General features: G+C 54.5%; 1 protein-coding gene across 1 annotated transcript in view; it reads left to right on the plus strand.

Moving 5' to 3' along the window:
* The window catches only part of LOC149428778 (neuron navigator 2-like), a gene marked incomplete at its 3' end in the record, with an annotated part of 65,581 nt that extends 51,407 nt beyond the window's left edge, over positions 1-14,174 (plus strand). The window contains exons 5-7 of the mRNA XM_089667008.1: positions 6,791-6,903; positions 8,215-8,323; positions 13,791-14,174. Of these exons, the coding sequence (XP_089523134.1) occupies positions 6,791-6,903; positions 8,215-8,323; positions 13,791-14,174 (606 nt within the window). The remainder of the gene's footprint in view (positions 1-6,790; positions 6,904-8,214; positions 8,324-13,790) is intronic.
* Between the last annotated feature and the right edge of the window lie 902 nt (positions 14,175-15,076).

The following is a 15,076-nucleotide window of genomic DNA, read 5'->3' on the forward strand; positions in this document are numbered from 1 at the left end:
CCTGGAGCAACTGCTCTTGTAGAATGTAACTGTACTTTGCAAAGTGCACAGTCTATTTGCCTTTAGTAAATCAACCCCATAGTCTTACATGCGGACTAAAACAAACTCTCACTGACCTCTGTAGCTGCAGGCACTGTGGTGCAAATTATCCTCAAGGTTCACAAGAAAACCAGAGCGTTCAAGATGGGACTCAGCACTCTGCTCTCCCCCTCCTCCTGCATACCTGACCTGTGTTTACATTAGAGATTAGAAGACTTGACAGGCTGCCAAGTCACTGCTGGGAGGAGGAGCACAGTAAGCTGAGCTGCTGAAATGAAAGTAAAAGTGCTGTAAACTTTAAAGTGTTACTAAACCCCCAACAGTACAATCAGTCTGTAGATGCAGTAAAGCATGCTGGTTATACTCACTGTGGTACCTAAGGGGTTAATCCTCTGCATTGTGTAAAAAGGATGTTTGATCCTGTCTTCTCTGATTCCCCTCCCCCTTCTTTTGGTGCCTCCTAAATATCTTCTGATAGAACAGAGCCTTGGGGGCAAGCTGCACATGCTCAGTTTGGTGTGTATTGCTAGAGAGTCAGGGGTCCTGCATCCTCCTAGAACAGAATGAAAACTCCTTCTATAGCATTAACCTGTGCTCTGCTGGGTGAGAGCGGATATAGTGAATGCGGGGTCCGGGGAGAGCGGATATAGTGAATGCAGGGTTTGGGGAGAGCGGATATAGTGAATGCGGGGTCCGGAGAGAGCGGATATAGTGAATGCAGGGTTTGGGGAGAGCGGATATAGTGAATGCGGGGTCCGGGGAGAGCGGATATAGTGAATGCAGGGTTTGGGGAGAGCGGATATAGTGAATGCGGGGTCCGGGGAGAGCGGATATAGTGAATGCGGGGTCCGGGGAGAGCGGATATAGTGAATGGGGGGTCTGGGGAGACCGGATATAGTGAATGGGGGGTCTGGGGAGAGCGGATATAGTGAATGCGGGGTCCAGGGAGAGCGGATATAGTGAATGCAGGGTCCAGGGAGAGCGGATATAGTGAATGCGGGGTCCGGGGAGAGCGGATATAGTGAATGCGGGGTCCGGGGAGAGCGGATATAGTGAATGGGGGGTCCAGGGAGAGCGGATATAGTGAATGCTGGGTCCGGGGAGAGCGGATATAGTGAATGCGGGGTCCGGGGAGACCGGATATAGTGAATGCAGGGTTTGGGGAGAGCGGATATAGTGAATGCAGGGTCCGGGGAGACCGGATATAGTGAATGCAGGGTTTGGGGAGAGTGGATATAGTGAATGCAGGGTTTGGGGAGAGCAGATATAGTGAATGTGGGGTCCGGGGAGAGCGGATATGGTGAATGCCGGGTCCGGGGAGAGCGGATATGGTGAATGCCGGGTCCAGGGAGAGCGGATATGGTGAATGCTGGGTCCGGGGAGAGCGGATATAGTGAATGCGGGGTCCGGGGAGAGCGGATATAGTGAATGCGGGGTTCGGGGAGAGCGGATAAAGTGAATGCGGGGTCCGGGGAGAGCGGATATAGTGAATGCAGGGTCCGGGGAGAGCGGATATAGTGAATGCAGGGTCCGGGGAGAGCGGATATAGTGAATGCGGGGTTCGGGGAGAGCGGATATAGTGAATGCGGGGTCCGGGGAGAGCGGATATAGTGAATGCGGGGTCCGGGGAGAGCGGATATAGTGAATGCGGGGTCCGGGGAGAGCGGATAAAGTGAATGCGGGGTCCGGGGAGAACGGATATAGTGAATGCGGGGTCCGGGGAGAGCGGATATAGTGAATGCGGGGTCCGGGGAGAGCGGATATAGTGAATGCGGGGTCCGAGGAGAGCGGATATAGTGAATGCGGGGTCCGGGGAGAGCGGATATAGTGAATGCGGGGTCCGGGGAGACCGGATATAATTAATGCGGGGTCCGGGGAGACCGGATATAATTAATGCGGGGTCCGGAGAGAGCGGATATAGTGAATGCGGGGTCCGGGGAGAGCGGATATAGTGAATGCGGGCTTCGGGGAGAGCGCTCCTGGCCCCTCCCTCCTATCTAAGTGCCCCCACAGCAAGCAGATTGCTATGCGGGCACCAGAGCCACTGCTCTGTGTGTCTATTCACGCACATATGGCTTTGCCAACCCCCTCTCTCTCCTCATTGGCTCACTGGCCAATGGCTTCCGCTGCTGTCTCAGGAAATGAGGAGGGAGAGACCTGAGACAGCTGAGGCTCTCGTGCATATTACTGGATCTCAATGGGGCTCAGTTAAGCATGGGAGGGGGGGGGGCTACTGCACACAGGTTTTTTTACCTCCTGGCTCCTCCCCCTCGAGCAGTGCCCCCAGGGAAAACTGCTTGCCATGTGGGCACCACTGCAGGCTCGTTCCCGAGCCGCTGCTCTATTCGCCCATAAGACACATAGAGCCATGTCTCGGTCCCGCACCCTCCTTCATTGGCTCACTGGCTGTGATTGACAGCAGCAGGAGCCGATGGGCTCCCTTTGCTGTCTCAGCCAATGAGGAGGAAGAGCCCTCAGACAACAGAGGCTGTCAAGAAGGTCGCTGGATCGGAGGCGGCTCAGGTAAGGATTGGGAGGGATGCTGCACACAGAAGGTTTCATTCTATACATGAAGGTAAAAAAAACTTGAGCCTTTACAACCACTATAAGGATGAATTACTCTACAATGGCTGCAGCTACAGAGGTGAGTGAGGGCCTGTTTATAAACTTTTTTACTGCTATTATTTTTTGTTTTGGATAGAGTGTGGAAGGGTTGGAGCCCCTATCAGGTTTTTATCATTGCCTGTGTCCCTGCTGTGACGAATCACCCTGGTGACCATCATCCACCGAATCCAAAATTTTGTCAAGAACAGAAATAGAGGGGAATCTTCCCAAAAATACGACTTTTTACAGTGGCAACTGTCTGAGAGAGGGCTTCCCTCACGTTGGAGCGACCTGCTCTTTCTTCTTGTTGTGTCTGTTAGAAAGGAAGTAAAGGGAAATCTTCCCAATGGGACACAGATGGCAAAAAGAAGAAACCTGATGAGGGTATTGTTACCCTTCCCTGAAATATCCCAAACTAAAAATGTCGCCTTTTTATCAACACTTTCATTTATAGTAAAGGTTTACAGAATGCTCAACAGACCTGCTTTTTGCACATATCAGCATGTGACTGCTACAGGGATTCTAGGTATGCTGCACCCGGACGTCTGCCTGGAATGACCTTCAGGGCATTGAGAAGCTGATAGTTAAAGGTTGGGAGGGAGTTCCTGGAGAATAAAAGTCTGCCTGGTAGGAAATACAATGTTTAATCCTCTACTGCAGACCAGAAATCCGAACAACCTGTGTAAATAGGACGACTCCTAATAACAGACACTGTCGGCTCAGCACAGCGCCCTCCACTGACCATTGGGCAGCATAGTGGCTAAATAGTTACATAGTTAGTCTGGCTGAAAAAAGACAAAAGTCCATCCAGTTTAACCATAAAAAAAAGCTATAATCCTACACCCACAGTTGATCCAGAGGAAGGCAAAAAACCCAGCAAAGCACGATCCAATTTGCTCCTGCAGGGAAAAAATTCCTTCCTGATCCCCCGAGAGGCAATCGGATATTCCCTGGATCAACGTCACCTATAAATGTTATATCCAGTTATATTCTGTGTATCCAAGAAAGAATCCAGGACTTTCCTACAGCAATCCACTGAGCTGGCCACAACCAACTGAGGGAGTCTATTCCACATTCTCACAGCTCTTACTGTGAAGAAACCTTTCCGTGTTTGGAGATTACATTTCTTTTCCTCCAGACATAAAGAGCGCCCCCTTGTCCTCTGTGATGACCTCAGGGGGAATAACTACACCGAGTTCACTATATGAGCCACTGATGTATTTATACATGGAGATTATATCCCCCCTTATGTATTATACATGGAGATCATATCCCCCCTTATGTATTATACATGGAGATCATATCCCCCCTTATGTATTATACATGGAGATCATATCCCCCCTTATGTATTATACATGGAGATCATATCCCCCCTTATGTATTATACATGGAGATCATACCCCCCCTTATGTATTATACATGGTGATCATACCCCCCCTTATGTATTATACATGGTGATCATATCCCCCCTTATGTATTATACATGGTGATCATATCCCCCCTTATGTATTATACATGGAGATCATATCCCCCCTTATGTATTATACATGGAGATCATATCCCCCCTTATGTATTATACATGGTGATCATATCCCCCCTTATGTATTATACATGGAGATCATATCCCCCCTTATGTATTATACATGGTGATCATATCCCCCTTATGTATTATACATGGTGATCATATCCCCCCCTTATGTATTATACATGGAGATCATATCCCCCCTTATGTATTATACATGGAGATCATATCCCCCTTATGTATTATACATGGTGATCATATCCCCCCCTTATGTATTATACATGGAGATCATATCCCCCCCTTATGTATTATACATGGAGATCATATCCCCCCTTATGTATTATACATGGAGATCATATCCCCCTTATGTATTATACATGGAGATCATATCCCCCCCTTATGTATTATACATGGTGATCATATCCCCCTTATGTATTATACATGGTGATCATATCCCCCCCTTATGTATTATACATGGAGATCATATCCCCCCTTATGTATTATACATGGAGATCATATCCCCCTTATGTATTATACATGGTGATCATATCCCCCCCCTTATGTATTATACATGGAGATCATATCCCCCCCTTATGTATTATACATGGAGATCATATCCCCCCTTATGTATTATACATGGTGATCATATCCCCCTTATGTATTATACATGGAGATCATATCCCCCCCTATGTATTATACATGGAGATCATATCCCCCTTATGTATTATACATGGAGATCATATCCCCCTTATGTATTATACATGGTGATCATATCCCCCCCTTATGTATTATACATGGAGATCATATCCCCCCCTTATGTATTATACATGGAGATCATATCCCCCCTTATGTATTATACATGGAGATCATATCCCCCCTTATGTATTATACATGGAGATCATATCCCCCCTTATGTATTATACATGGAGATCATATCCCCCCTTATGTATTATACATGGAGATCATATCCCCCCTTATGTATTATACATGGAGATCATATCCCCCCTTATGTATTATACATGGAGATCATATCCCCCCTTAATCTCCTCTTCTCAGTAGAGAACACATTCAGTTCCTCTAATCTTTCCTCATAGCTGAGCTCCTCCATGCCTCTTATCAGTTTGGTTTCCCTTCTCTGTATTTTCTCCAGTTCCCCAATGTTCTTTTTGTGAATTGGAACCCAAAACTGAACTGCATATTCCAGATGAGGCTTTACTAATGATTTGTACTGGGGGGGGGGGGGGTGATTTATCTCTCTCTTGAGTCTATACCTCTCCTAATACAAGAGAGGATTTCCTCGCTTTGCACTCCAAAGACATGCTGGTAGGTGAATTGGCTCCTGTCTGAATTGTCCCTAATATGTGTATGTATGAATATGAGTTAGGGACCTTAGATTGTACGCCCCTTGAGGGTTAGGGACCTTAGATTGTACGCCCCTTGAGGGTTAGGGACCTTAGATTGTACGCTCCTCGGGTTGGGGACTGATGTGAATGAAAAGCAACAAGAAAAATGGAAAAAAAAATTAAAAAATAAAAACTGTGTAAAAAACGCAATGCAGAAACGGCTTAAACTGCATAGGTGTGAACCCAGTGTGAAAGAGTTTCCCGCACCACTTTGATGCGACTTCCGCGACTTGTGTGCCATAGACTCTGTGAGTCACATGAAAGTCGCAAGGAAATCGCACGATGAGGCTGCAGCAGTGTGAACCGAGCCTAAGAGGCATCGCCCTCAAAACGTGAAGGGCACATAGCGACTTTCGGACCGACATTTATTTATTTCAGGTACTTATATAGCAATATCAATTTACGTAGCGCTTTACATATATATTGTACAATCACATCAGTCCCCGCCCCCGAGGAATGTACAATCTATGGTCCCTAACTCACATTCATACATACTAGGAGATTATGTAGACAGAAGCAGGGGCGGACTGACAACTCATGGGGCCCCCGGGCAATAGGGGATCATGGGGCCCCTGTGTCCTTGCCCAAACTCAAAAAAGTCTATAAAAATGGTACTAGGGGCATCTCATGGGGCCCCCTACTGACCTCAGGCGGTGCCCGAGTTTCCAAATGGTCAGTCCGCCCCTGAACAGGAGCCAATTCACCTACCTGCATGTCTTTGGAGTGTGGGAGGAAACCGGAGTACCCGGAGGAAACCCACACAGGCACAGGGAGAACATGTAAACTCCAGGCAGGTGATGCTGTGGTTGGGATTTGAACAAACGACCCGAGTACTGCCAGGAGGAAGTGCAAACTACTTAGCCACTGTGCTGCCCATAAGCTGGTGTTGGATTTTCTGTTCGCATCTTGTCCCGAGGATAAGGAAGTGAAGTGAAATCTCTACAAGGGGGACACACATGGTAGTATAAACATGGAGATTCTCCCCCTCTTTACCCCCCAAAAATGAAATCAATAGTAATAACTTGGTGTGCTTCGGCTGAGAATCCCTCCATTTTCCTTGTAACCCTTGGTGTCCCTGAGCCGCTTGGCAGCTGGCAGTGTTGGCGCTCGGCGTGGATCTGGCGTGGCCGGGATGAGTGGAAGTGACAGTGTGAAGAGAACGGCGATGAATTATGTAGGATGAATCTGTTGCGAGTTTATTCCTTGTGTCTGCTTTGTGCAGGTCGCAGGCAGACAGTGAAGGGAACGTTTCGGTGGAGAGCAGTGCAGGTGGATTACACATGGAACCAACGCTGTACAATAAACCCGGAACGGCCTGTCTGGAGGATCTGTCTGGTGAGTCTCATGAATGGCCGGCATTGTAATGTATTGTCATGGGGTCCCATCATCCCTCCACACTGGAATGCTCCCATACATCAACACCCAGGGCCGTGGATAAGAGGGTACCACCAGTCCCCCTGTACGGGGCCCAGGAAAGCAGGGGGGCCCAGGAAGCTGGGTGAATTGGATGTGGACAGTGAGGGTGATCGGCATGGCAGGGGGGGCAGTTACTGGAACTGATCCCCTGTATGGCGCTGTCTGCAGCAGCTGAAAACTGGCTTCTTCTCCTCTCCCTTCCGCTGGCTTTCAGCTGCGGCAAGGGGAGCCATACAGGGGATCGGATCCAGTAATTGCCCCCTCGCCGCACCCATCACCCTCCCTGTGCACCATACATTTCCCCCTATTCACCCCCGCAGTGCTGCCGGCTTCCCTGCTCTCCCAGTCTGCCAGCAGCTGAAAACTGGCTTCTTCTCCTCTCCCTCCCACTGGCTTTCAGCTGCGGCAAAGGGAGCCATACAGGGGATCGGTTCCAGTAATTGCCCTCCCTTCCCCCCCCCCTCCCTGCCACACCCTTACCCTCCCTGTGCACCATACATTTCCCCCTAATGCCCAGACCCCCCGGGGTGCCCCACCCCTGCAGTGCTGCTGGCTTCCCTCCTCTCCACTATACCAGCAGCTGCAAGCACACAATAGGGTCCTTCAGGATGGAGAATGTCACATTTACCAGCCCTTCCTTTTCTGAATGAGCACACAGTGATCGGCACCAATCACTCACTGCGTTCATTCATAACTGAAGCATAGTAAACAGTGTTTTTTTGGGGGGAGTGGAGCCCTGTCAGGGTGGCTCTATGGCGCCCCATGGTTTCTAACAGGAGCCCAGAATCTGTTGTCCCGTGCATCTCCATGCAGGCGGTCCCATTGCTGTCCATTGGGATGCAGCGGCTGCACGGACACAGCCGCTGCTCCCAACGTGACATCCATTAGGGTGCGGGTGAATCCAGAGTAAGCCCCTCACATGAATTGATACATGCCGTGTGAATGAAGCCCAAGTCCCCAGTCACACCGGGTGCAACTTGCAATGCGATTTGCATGCCATACAACTTGCAAATCACATGGCATGTCGCACCCTATTATCTGCAATGACAGCGGCCACATCAGTGTGGTTCCGGTGCGATTTTTATAGACATCTCTACCAGAGATAACGGACGCCCCGGCTGCAGTACAAACCTTTTGGTCCTTTCTTTTTATCCTTCCTGATTATATAATATCTGTTCCCCCCCCCCCCAATGTGTGGTAAGTGACGTGTACCCTCTATTGTGCTTCCAGGGGAAGATCCTGAAACTCGGAGATTAAGAACTGTGAAGAACATTGCTGACCTGCGACAAAACTTGGAGGAGACCATGTCCAGCCTCAGAGGAACCCAGATCACACACAGGTACCAGTGAGGAGGGGGAAGACCCCTCCCTGCCAGGGGTAGACTCCCCACCCCTCCCCACGAGGGGTAGACCCCCCCCTCCCCGTCAGGGGTAGACTCCCCACCCCTCCCTGCCAGGGGTAGACTCCCCACCCCTCCCCGCCAGGGGTAGACTCCCCACCCCTCCTCGCCAGGGGTAGACTCCCCACCCCTCCCCGCCAGGGGTAGACTCCCCACCCCTCCTTGCCAGGGGTAGACCACACCCCCAGCCAGGGGTAGACTCCCCACCCCTCCCTGCCAGGGGTAGACTCCCCCCCCCCCCCCCTCCCTGCCAGGGGTAGACTCCCCACCCCTCCTCACCAGGGGTAGAATCCTCCTCACCAGGGGTAGACCCCACCCCCAGCCAGGGCTAGACTCCCCACCCCTCCCCGCCAGGGCTAGACTCCCCACCCCTCCCCGCCAGGGCTAGACTCCCCACCCCTCCCCGCCAGGGCTAGACTCCCCACCCCTCCCCGCCAGGGGTAGACTCCCCACCCCTCCCCGCCAGGAGTAGACTCCCCACCCCTCCTCGCCAGGGGTAGACTCTCCACCCCCAGCCAGGGGTAGACTCCCCACCCCTCCCCTCCAGGGGTAGACTTCCCACCCCTCCTTGCCAGGGGTAGACTCCACCCCCAGCCAGGGGTAGACTCCCCACCCCTCCCCACCAGGGGTAGACCCCACCCCCAGCCAGGGGTAGACTCCCCACCCCTCCCCGCCAGGTTTTTGTGTCCCCGTTTGGCAGATTCACCACCTTCTCCCCACCCCTCCCCACCAGGGGTAGACCCCCCCCAGCCAGGGGTAGACTCCCCACCCCTCCCCGCCAGGGGTAGACTCCCCACCCCTCCCCGCCAGGGGTAGACTCCCCACCCCTCCTCACCAGGGGTAGACCCCACCCCCAGTCAGGGGTAGACTCCCCATCCCTCCCCGCCAGGGGTAGACTCCCCCAGCCAGGGATAGACTCCCCATCCCTCCCCGCCAGGGGTAAACACCCCATCCCTCCCCGCCAGGGGTAGACTCCCCACCCCTCCCCGCCAGGGGTAGACTCCCCTCCCCTCCCTGCCAGGTTTTTGTGTCCCCATTTGGCAGATTCACCTTCTTCTTCCCACCCCTCCCCACCAGGGGTAGACCCCCCCCCCCCCCCAGCCAGGGATAGACTCCCCATCCCTCCCCGCCAGGGGTAAACTCCCCATCCCTCCCCACCAGGGGTAGACCCCCCCAGCCAGGGATAGACTCCCCATCCCTCCCCGCCAGGGGTAGACCCCACCCCCAGCCAGGGGTAGACTCCCCACCTCTCCCCGCCAGGTTTTTGTGTCCCCGTTTGGCAGATTCACCACCTTCTCCCCACCCCTCCCCGCCAGGGGTAGACTCCCCACCCCTCCCCGCCAGGGGTAGACTCCCCACCCCTCCTCGCCAGGGGTAGACTCCCCATCCCTCCCCGCCAGGGGTAGACTCCCCCAGCCAGGGATAGACTCCCCATCACTCCCGCCAGGGGTAAACTCCCCATCCCTCCCCGCCAGGGGTAGACCCCCCCCAGCCAGGGATAGACTCCCCACCCCTCCCCGCCAGGGGTAGACTCCCCACCCCTCCCCGCCAGGGGTAGACTCCCCACCCCTCCCCGCCAGGGGTAGACTCCCCACCCCTCCCCGCCAGGTTTTTGTGTCCCCGTTTGGCAGATTCACCTTCTTCTTCCCACCCCTCCCCACCAGGGGTAGACCCCCCCGCCAGGGATAGACTCCCCATCCCTCCCCGCCAGGGATAGACTCCCCATCCCTCCCCGCCAGGGGTAAACTCCCCATCCCTCCCCGCCAGGGGTAAACTCCCCATCCCTCCCGCCAGGGGTAAACTCCCCATCCCTCCCGCCAGGGGTAAACTCCCCATCCCTCCCGCCAGGGGTAAACTCCCCATCCCCCCCTCCTCCGCCAGGGGTAGACTCCATCCCCCCCTCCTCCGCCAGGGGTAGACTCCCCACAACTCCCTGCCAGGGGTAGACTCCCCACCCCTCCCTGCCAGGGGTAGACCCCACCCGCAGTCAGGGGTAGACTCCCCACCCCTCCCCGCCAGGGGTAGACTCCCCACCCCTCCCCGCCAGGGGTAGACTCCCCACCCCTCCCCGCCAGGGGTAGACTCCATCCCCCCCTCCTCCGCCAGGGGTAGACTCCCCACCCCTCCCTGCCAGGGGTAGACTCCCCACCCCTCCCTGCCAGGGGTAGACTCCCCACCCCTCCCTGCCAGGGGTAGACTCCCCACCCCTCCCTGCCAGGGGTAGACCCCACCCCCAGTCAATGGTAGACTCCCCCACCCCCTCCCCGCCAGGGGTAGGACTCCCCACCCCTCCCCGCCAGGGGTAGACTCCCCACCCCTCCCCGCCAGGGGTAGACTCCCCACCCCTCCCTGCCAGGGGTAGACCCCACCCCCAGCCAGGGGTAGACTCCCCACCCCTCCCCGCCAGGGGTAGACTCCCCACCCCTCCCCTCCAGGGGTAGACTCCCCACCCCTCCCCGCCAGGTTTTTGTGTCCCCGTTTGGCAGATTCACCTTCTTCTACCCACCCCTCCCCCCCCCCAGGGGTAGACCCCCCCCCCCAGCCAGGGGTAGACTCCCCACCCCTCCCCGCCAGAGGTAGACTCCCCACCCTCCCCCGCCAGGGGTAGACCCCCCCAGCCAGGGATAGACTCCCCATCCCTCCCCGCCAGGGGTAGACTCCCCACCCCTCCCCGCCAGGGGTAGACTCCCCATCCCTCCCCGCCAGGGGTAGACTCCACCCCCCCCCCCCCCCGCCAGGGGTAGACTCCCCCTCCCCACCAGGTTTTTGTGTCCCCATTTGGCAGATTTAACTTCTTCTGTATTTCTCCTAATCTCTGTTGTCCACGAGACCGAGAAGTTCCGGGAATTCAGAAACTTTCAATGAATAGAATTTTATCACAGAATGTATCATTTATACATAGCTGGACTATTATTTCATGTTATTTTTATTTTCCTGTTGAACCTTCTGCACAGCAGCACGGCGTTGTCATTGGCGCGCACCAAAACGTTGACTTGCTGCGTTCGTGGAGCGCTTACTCACACGCTTGCGTGGTGTGATCCGGGCACACACAACCATTGTACTCTCAGTGTGAACCTGTGTGTGTCAATGCCGATGACGTGCGGCTCTGCGTATAATATGTGTGCTGCGCTTACAGGATAAATATCGACGCTGCAGAAATCGCCGTATCTTCTGTAATATGCGCGGGTCCTACATTGTCACTGCCACCTAGTGGACATAATGCACTTTTTTTCCATGTGAAAAAAAACTGATTTTAGCCACTAGATCAGGGCAGGCAACCTGTCAGAGGTTGAGATCTACGTGGACAAATCATTCCCCCCCACCCAGTAGTATCATCTGCCTCCCCCCCCACCAGAGTGGTGTCCTCTGCCCTCTTTCACATCATCTCCCCCCAGTAATATACTATGCCCACCCCAACTGTAGTGTTCTATGCCTCCCCGCACACAGTAGTGTCCACCTCCCCCACCCCAGTAGTATCCTCTACCCTTCCCCAAACATGGTAGTGTCCTCTGCCCCCCCCCCCCGCCCCCATAGCAGTGTCTCCTGCCATCCAGTCCTGTGCCCCCCCCCCATAGTACTGTTCTCTGCACCCCCTCCCACAGTAGTATCCTCTGCCCTCCCAATGCAATGTCCTCTGCCACCGACCCTTCCCCCACAGTAGTGTCCTGTGCCTTCCCCAAGCAGTGCCATCTGCCCCCCTCGCCCCACTGTGGTGCCCTCTGAGCCCCCCCCTCATAGCAGTGTCTCCTGCCATCCAGTCCTGTGCCGCCGCCCCCCCCCCCATAGTAGTGTTCTCTGCACCCCCTCCCACAGTTGTATTCTCTGCCCTCCCAATGCAGTGTCCTCTGCTCCTCCACAGTGGTGTTCTGTGCCTCCCCCAAGCAGTGCCATCTGCCCCCCTCCCCCCACTGTGGTGCTCTCTGCCCCCCCCCATAGCAGTGTCTCCTGCCATCCAGTCCTGTGCCCCCCCCATAGTACTGTTCTCTGAACCCCCTCCCACAGTAGTATCCCCTGCCCTCCCAATGCAATGTCCTCTGCCACCGACCCTTCCCCCACGGTAGTGGTCCTGTGCCTTCCCCAAGCAGTGACATCTGCCCCCTCGCCCCACTGTGGTGCCCTCTGAGCCCCCCCCATAGCAGTGTCTCCTGCCATCCAGTCCTGTGCCGCCCCCCCTCCATAGCAGTGTTCTCTGCACCCCCTCCCACAGTTGTTTCTCTGCCCTCCCAATGCAGTGTCCTCTGCTCCTCCACAGTGGTGTTCTGTGCCTCCCCCAAGCAGTGCTATCTGCACCCCTCCCTCCACTGTGGTGCCCTCTGCCCCCCATAGCAGTGTCTCATGCCATCCAGTCCTGTTCCCCTCCCCCCCCATTGTAGTGTTCTCTGCAACCCCTCCCACAGTAATATCCTCTACCCCCAGTGTCCTCTGTTCCCCCACAGTGGTGTCCTGTGTCTCCCCAAAGCAGTGCCATCTGCCCCCCTCCCACCACTGTGGTGTCCTCTGCCCTGCCCATAGCAGTGTCTGCTGCACCGTCCCCAGCCCCCCCCCCCATAATGTCTTCTGCCCCCCCCATTGCAGTGTCCTCTGCTACCCCCACCCCCCAGTAATATACTGTAGTGCTCTCTGTCCGTCCCCCACACAGTAGTGTCCAACTACATCCCCCACCCAGACCGTAGTGTGGTCGTGTCCCCTCCCCAAGTAGTGTCCTGTGCCCCCCAAAAAGCAGTGTCCTCTGCCCCCTCCCCCCACTGTGGTGCCCTCTGCCCCCCTATAGTAGTGTCCGCTGCCTCCCCCCTCCACAGTAATCCCTGTGCCCCTCCATAGCAGTGTTATTGACACCCCCTCCCACAGTAGTATGCCCCTGCCCCCACACTGCAGTGTCCTCTGCCCCCCTTACAGTAGTGTCCTCTGCCCCCCTTACAGTAGTATCCCCTGCCCCCCATATAGCAGTTTCCTCTGCAACCCCCCCCTCCCCCCCCACTTGCACAGTTACCTAGATCAGCTGCTGTGCTCCCGCCTCCATCCAGCACTGTTTTGCCTCTCACTTCACTCAAATGGAGAGCAGCTGGGGCTGGGGGGGGGGGGGGGGGAGCATTGGGGCACTGCCCTGATCGTGATCTACCTATCAGCTTCCCATGATGGACGGGTAGACCACTACCAATGGGTTGCTGACCCCGGCACTAGATGGTCCTGACAATAAAGAGGAACATAAGAGGAAGTCGGCACTGTTCATCCACAGGACGCACGTTTTATACAGAAATGCGTTTTCTCAACCATTGTGAGCGTCTTAGCATATTGTAACCTTTTTTTTTTGGGGGGGTGGTAAAATTAAAGTTGTACAAGTTTCCTTATTGTTAATCATAACAGATCAATAATTTGGTTATCATTTTCACATTTTTTTTTCCTTCAGCACGTTAGAGACAACATTCGACAGCAACGTGACTACTGAAATCAGCGGCCGCAGCCTCCTCGGCCTAGCCTCCCGACCGACTCCTCTGTCGTGGGAGATTGGGACAATCCAGCCTCGTCTGCAGGCAGGCGACGCCCCCTCTATGGGTAACGGGTACCCCCCACGAGCCAGCGCCAGCCGCTTTATCAGCTGTGAGCCCGGGCGCTACATGTACTCCGTGCCTCTCAGGAGGCAGCTGGCCACCAGAGGGAACCTGGGCCACGGCGACCTCTCCGACAAATGTGACGACTTGGACATGGAGAGCGTCAACGTCGATGCCACGGGGTACATGAGCGACGGGGATGTCCTCAGCAAGAACGTACGAAGCGATGACATCACCAGCGGGTAAGAACCGTCACCTTTCCTCCCTGAATGGCAGCCAAACATTGGATTGGAATCTAAAAACAAAATGACGTTTGTTGTTTATTGTAAAGAACAAAAATCAAACCAGTTATAAGGCGGCCGTTCTGCACGGCTCTCAACTGCCACTTTTGGGAAACGCCCCCCATCCTCTCCAAACCACGGCCTGCGGGCTGCTGCTGGCCCACCACATGATTTTATCCAGCCAGGGTCAGTGGTCTATCCTCAGACACAGACTGGAGATTATGATCAGTAGGGATCCACTTCTGCTGGGGACCCTGATGTAAGGGGGAACTGATAGGGAATCTGATGTAAGGGGAACTCTGATAGGGACCCTAATGTATGGGGGAACTCTGATAGGGAGTCTGATGTAAGGGAGAGCTCTGATAGGGACACTGATGTAAGGGGGAGCTCTGATAGGGACTCTGATGTAAGGGGGAACTCTGATAGGGAATCTGATGTAAGGGGGAACTCTGATAGGGACTCTGATGTAAACGGGACTCTGATAGGGAATCTGATGTAAGGGGAACTCTGATAGGGACTCTGATGTAAGGGGGAGCTCTGATAGGACCCTGATGTAATGGGGAACTCTGATAGGGATTCTGATGTAATGGGGAACTCTGATAGGGACTCTGATGTAAGGGGGAACTCTGATAGGGATTCTGATGTAATGGGGAACTCTGATAGGGACTCTGATGTAAGAGGGAGCGCTCTGATTGGGACTTTGATGTAAGGGGTAACTCTGATAGGGATCCAATGTAAGGGAGACTCTGATAAGGACCCTGATGTAATGGGGAGCTCTGATAGGGACTCTCATGTGAAGAGGGAGCTTTTATAGGTACCCTGATGTAAGGGAGAGCTCTTATAGGGACTCTGATGTAAGTGGG

Source organism: Staurois parvus, unplaced genomic scaffold, assembly GCF_062004578.1.
Source record: "Staurois parvus isolate SC_StPar_1 unplaced genomic scaffold, SC_StPar_1.0 ptg002971l, whole genome shotgun sequence".
NCBI classification, from domain to species: domain Eukaryota; kingdom Metazoa; phylum Chordata; class Amphibia; order Anura; family Ranidae; genus Staurois; species Staurois parvus.